The sequence below is a fragment of the Mauremys mutica genome, unplaced genomic scaffold (assembly GCF_020497125.1).
Source record: "Mauremys mutica isolate MM-2020 ecotype Southern unplaced genomic scaffold, ASM2049712v1 Super-Scaffold_100210, whole genome shotgun sequence".
Taxonomy (NCBI): Eukaryota; Metazoa; Chordata; order Testudines; family Geoemydidae; genus Mauremys; species Mauremys mutica.
In genome coordinates this window covers 250,021-255,839 of record NW_025423288.1, presented here as the reverse complement: position 1 = coordinate 255,839, position 5,819 = coordinate 250,021, and the positions used below count along the sequence as shown (strand labels likewise).

Here is a 5,819-nt window from a genome sequence, read left to right as displayed (position 1 = left end):
AGAGGGGATGTCAAGGAGTTGCTCCTTCAATCCCCCCCACAGAAAGGCCCTTCTTAGGTAAGGCAAAATCCTGGAGAGAAAGAGTAACACTGAACAAGACTCCAGAGAGACAGATTTTTATAATCACAGTGAGAAGTTTTTCACCTGACCAGGGACTTGAACCCCCAGATTAAAAGTCTGATGTTTTGCCAACTGAACTAGTCAGGCTCACATGTGAAAAACACAAATATATGCAGAGTATCCTCAACAGGGGCTTGTTCAACCTGTTCTTAAAAACCTCTGAGGACAGAGACACCACAGCTGCCTTTGGGAGCCTATTCCAGAGCTTAACTGCACTCAGAGTCTGACATTGGCGAAGTAGGAGGCTGAGAAAAACAACACTGGCTGTCAGAAAAAAACAGTCGTCCCTGGTGCTTTAAGCAGTGGGTTCTGGTGTTTTAACAGCCATGGCCTGGGTTCAATTCCCCCTAAAAACCAGAAGTTTTTCAATGAAAATCTCCATTCATTTCGCATTTGAAATTGAAAGGCAAAGAGGGCTTCTTGTCCTTATCAACAAGGCAAAGAATGGCTTTTTTCTCAGTAAATATTTTTAAAAGGCGCTGACTCAACCTGAAGATCTCATTGCATTTGTATTTACAATGGAATGATTCTCTCTAGGATAGACAGAAATTCTTCAGCTAGACTCAGATTCCACGGGAATACGAGAAGCGATAGTGTCTAACACCTGCCTTTTTTCGGACAACAGTGATGTCCAAGTTTGCCATGGACATTTCCCTTCCAGCACCTCAGGCCCCATCCAACAATACAAGAAACTGAAATGCACAGAAAGTTTCTCACCATAGGAATTGTTGGTGGCACCAGGCATGACCCAGTGTTGACAGAGGGGTGGAAAATGACAGTGCCAATGAAGGCTCCCTGTATTAGGCCTCTGCTTGTCTGAACCGCTTCCATGTTTAAACTTTAATTAACCCCACAGGCTAGATGGAAAGAATGGAATGTGTGGCAACTAGTTATCAGTACCAGGAGGCAATTATACAGCCTGCTTGCACCTGGCTAAAGGGAGTGAAACAGAATGACCGGTCAAGAAAAGTTACTAACGAGATAATATATTTTTTGCCAAGTATGATCTAAACTGTTTAGAGTAATTGCTACGTTATAATGTATTTGCTGTATGGGAACTGAAAAGGAGGGAGAAGGGGGGGGGAGGGGGGAGCTGGGCATTGGGGGTAATAGACATGCTTAGCTAAGATCATGTATAAAGACAGAGAGCTGCTTGTCTGGGGTGTGCTTGATCTGAGGCGTGTGCCTCCAAGCATCCTGCGCTTTGAGATCTCAAATAAACTTTTTTTGCTTCTCCACCCTGGTGTGTCTAATTGGAGCGAGGCACTCCGGGCAACGAATCACTGTTGCTGTAGCCTCAGGCCTTTTTGTGCCGGCAACAGATTCACTGACCAGGCCGGGGGGAAAGTTTTGCCATTTGAAGATGTTTGAATTCCCTCCAACTTCTCTCATACAAATGCTAAATAGTTGGTGGTGTAATGTTACAGGAGAAGTTGAAATTAGGCTATTTCGTCAGATAGAAGACAGTGATTGTGTTAGGAGTGGGATGTGAATGTGCACGTACATATGGAGCCTAGAGCAACAGATGACAGGGTTAGAGGGCTTATTCCTTCACCCTCTCACTTCCCTGGTCCTTCTCGCATGAACAGAGAGCAACAATACCTGAAGTCCAAAGGCGCAAACAATTTGATGTTTATTGGGGTGAACATCCAGCAAGCAATGATTCCAGTTTCCTTCCTTAGTGTCCCCCTTCCCAGCTCTGACACCACAGAGCCTTGCCTGTGTCCCTGTTTCTGTTCCCATCCCCTGTTCCCATTTCCCCCTGTAGCACAACATGATCCCAATTCCCCCATCCTATTTCCCCCATCCCCCCACCTTCCTGATTGACTGCAGACTATATAGTAAAACCTGAGTTCTGCTTAGCTATTCCTTTGTTGCATCGCAGAGGAGCAGGGACAGAGTCTGACAACCCATGTGATCATAAGCAGAGAGTACTTTATTCATTTCCAGCATGCTCTTTATACTCTTAAAGCAGGCAAGCAAGCAGTTGCTAATTGGTTAACAAATTTAACACACCCGCAGCTGTAACTTCATAAAACTAGCCAAGGCCAACTTCTCAAAACAAAGCTCAAAGCCTAATTAACCCATCCTAAAAACCTAAACATCTTAGCTTCCCACACTACCAGCTGCCAAGCTAGCAAAATATTCTCAACACCTCCCCCCTCTACCCAAAATCAAAAAGGAGGGGAAAAAAAAAGAAATAAAAACATTAGCAAAACATTTCCAACTTATAACAACATAACACCACAATCTATCACAAGCCAAAATTAAAACTTTATAAAGCCAACCTATATAACCATGCAATTCTTAACATAACCCCAACAACACCAAACAAAAACAAAGCACAACAAATAAATGGTGTAAATTCTACAGGATTCCCCCCTTCTCTATTGCACACCAACTTGTGGCAAACTTTTATTACCAAATCATCCCTTAGATGTCAGGCGATCAAACTGACACTGAGGGAGGGGGGGTCCTAGAAAAAACACAACATAAACCACATAAAACACAAAAAACAATCCTGGCCAGAAAAAAACAAACAAACAAACACCACAAAACAAAACAAAAAACACATAACATAAATTTAACTCTGTAAATAAATGCATGGTACATAAAATGCTATGCAGCTAACACCAATTTTCTTAATATCTAAAAAACAAAACAAAACTACCCCTACTGGGCAATCAATCATTACATACAATATACAAATACCCTTAGTACCATCAGGCAAAAAAGGAAAATTACATCATTAATTAAATCATTTACAGTAATACAATTGCATCCTAACTTACTTCTAAATTCAAAGCTATTCACAGCTTAAGGGTTCTTACTATTAACTTCTACTTTTAAACCCCAAAAAAAATCACCACTTATATACCCTTAGCCTAATACAATTACAATTACATAGCACAATATACAATTTTCAACTAATGCAACAAATTATTTATAACCAAACAATTGCAAACTAAATTCTTTGCCTAAATTTATTTACAAACATTTTAAAAATACCAAAAACTTTTCTCTTTAGCATCTTTACAAAATTCAACTGCTATTCCCTCCAGCAACCACAGAGTTAACTTTGTACTCTGCCTAACATTACTCGCTAGTAGTTAATTACCTTTTCTATTAACTACACCCTCAAGATTATCAACCAGTATTCCAAGCTTGTTGTCTGTTGCCCGCCGCCTGGGCCCGATCCTTTTTTCTTCTTCAAATTCTCTATTTATTGCGTGCCTGCCTGGGCCCGATCCAAAGCACTTTACATAAAGGTATTTTGGGTCACATAAATTCAAAGCCATTCTCCCAAATTTCCTAGATTTATGCCTACAACTCCCCGCTTTAAGAATACTCAACAAACCTTTAGGCCGAATTTTCTTAAACTTTAAAAACAAAAAACAAATAGGCTTTAAAAAACAGGGGTTAGTAATGGGGAGGGGTAATATCATTTACAATCCAATTAGGGAGGGCAATACATGCTAAAAAAAAATTCCACAACACAGGGCGCAGCCTGCAAAATAAACCCCAAAATCCAATCAATACCACAGTTTTTAGCAGGAGTCCCAAATTTTTTCCTGCCAGTGTGCAATTCTTTGCTTCTTTACCAGGGTCAGTTCTCAATGTCTTTTTAGTCAGGAATTTCTAGACATTGGCAATATCAATAATGTAAGTGTTTTTTCTCCTGTTCCACCACCATCGTAGTTCAAGTTCTACGGGGGAAATTATCAGGACATCATCCTATACATTCAGGCAAAGCAAAAATTATCTCAATCAATTAAATCATTCAGGGAGGATCAAACAAAAAAAATCCTGGCATAGCAAACAAGCAACTTTCCTCCAGGGGCCCAGGTTGTGTACATCGTGTGGCTCTTTCAGACATTCCATCCACCACTGCAGCAGACATCTCTGATACTAACACAGTTGCAATTGCTTCACTGCTACTGCTTGCAGCCTCAAATCCCGAATGAGCAGTGGTAATATCTTGGACTAGTTCAGGAAATAGTTTTCCAGGCACTGCTTCTAAAGGCTTTAAAGTTTCAGCTGAGGTTTCCATAGATGTTACAGTTTCTGCAATGATTTGTTCTTCAATTGCTGCAGCTGTAACAGGCACAAATGTTTTTTGAGCCCCAGAGCTTTCAATACTAAAAATGGGTGAGCCAGTATCTGCCAGCTGCACAGCTAAATTCCCTTGCTCCTCTTCGTCTCCCTTTCCACACACAGGCAGTTCTTGAGGACACATGTCGCTCTGTAGAGGGGCCCCATTTACAACTGCCCCTGGGCATTCTGATACTAGGTTAGATGGCGCATCTCCTACATCATTCTGCATGGGGGCCTCAGCTGCAACCGCTTCAGTGTGCTCTGATTCCAAGGTAAACACAGTATCTTCTACCTCTGTCGTCCCAGGTGCCTCAGTTACCCCACTCTGCATTGCATCCCCAATAAAAGCTTCCTGAGTGATTTGCCGCCCATCGGATCCCTGAAGCCGAGCAGTTCGGGTGGGCTTGTCCATAGCAAAGGCAGTTTGGGGAGGGCCAGTGGATCCAAACCCTCGAGACCCGCGGTCAATTGGGGTCGATCGGGGCACACATCCCTTGAAAGGTATTAACTGAGCAAGACGTGTACCAGCAGTTATAGTCACAGGGGGACAGAGGGCACGTACCATTATCCCAATATTCCCCGTATAGTCGGCATCAATAAGGCCAGGCAAAACAAAAATACCTTGTTTCGATGTTGACGAACGGCCAATCAAAAGGGCACTCAGTCCAAATCCTAATGGACCATCGATGTTGGAAGGAAGAACTTGAACCTCATCAGTCTCTAAAACTACATCTGTCGCTGTGGCCAAGTCCACTCCGGCACTGCTACGGGTTGCTCCGGTGAGGTGTTCCAGGCAGCCGGGTTGGCGGGTGGAGGCACTTGTGTCGTCGCGCTCCTCCGAGGGGCGCTCCGTGATCCGTTTCCCGGCAGTGGTGTTCCATCCTTCGTGTAACGCGCCCAACAGTCGGCGGCGCGATGTCCAAACTTATCACATCGTGTGCAAGCGCCAGTTGCAGCTTCAGGTGACACATCAGAGGCCCGCTGCCCATTTTGCATAGGGCAGTTCCGCCGGAAATGCCCGGGTTTTCCACAACCAAAACAGGGGCCGGCTGGCCGGGTCGGTCTTCTAGCCCCCCGCTGTCCCCCGAGCAGGGGTTGTAACGCCACGGCCAGTGCAGAGGCCTGTGCCTTAGCATGAATTGCCGCCTTATCCATCTCCTCAAGCATAGCGGCCCTACCACATGCCTCGATCATTTCCATCAGGGTCGCAGTCTTGGGCAAGGTGGCTAATATACGGCGGCAAGTGGGATTTGCATTCTGGGTTGCAAGATCAAGTCCAACTGCAGTTCTGGCCTCTGGCGTCAGATTAGGAGATCTATCAATAGCCTCTCGAAGGCGATCCAAAAAGGTGGAATACGGTTCCGATGGGCCTTGTGTAATTTTAGCATAGGGAGGGGTCGGCTTTCCCATCTGGGGCACCGCTTTAAAGGCAGCCAAAGCTAGTTCCTGTGATTGCTGCAGGATCCGGGGTTCAAGGCGAACTTGCAAATGCGGGTCAACAAAGCGACCGGCTCCCAAAAACATATCAGCAGTGGCCACGCGCCGAGGATCATCATCCGGTAAATCCAAATTGCGGACAAGAGCCAAGTCAACTCTCTTAGCCC

The 5,819-nt window shown here is 44.5% G+C and overlaps 1 protein-coding gene across 1 annotated transcript in view; it reads right to left on the bottom strand.

The window, feature by feature from the left end:
* Positions 1-336: 336 nt before the first annotated feature.
* The window catches only part of LOC123360051 (zinc finger protein 850-like), a gene marked incomplete at its 5' end in the record, with an annotated part of 122,856 nt that continues 117,373 nt past the window's right edge, over positions 337-5,819 (bottom strand). Inside the window, one exon of the mRNA XM_045001170.1 lies at positions 337-365. Within this exon, the coding sequence (XP_044857105.1) occupies positions 337-365 (29 nt within the window). The remainder of the gene's footprint in view (positions 366-5,819) is intronic.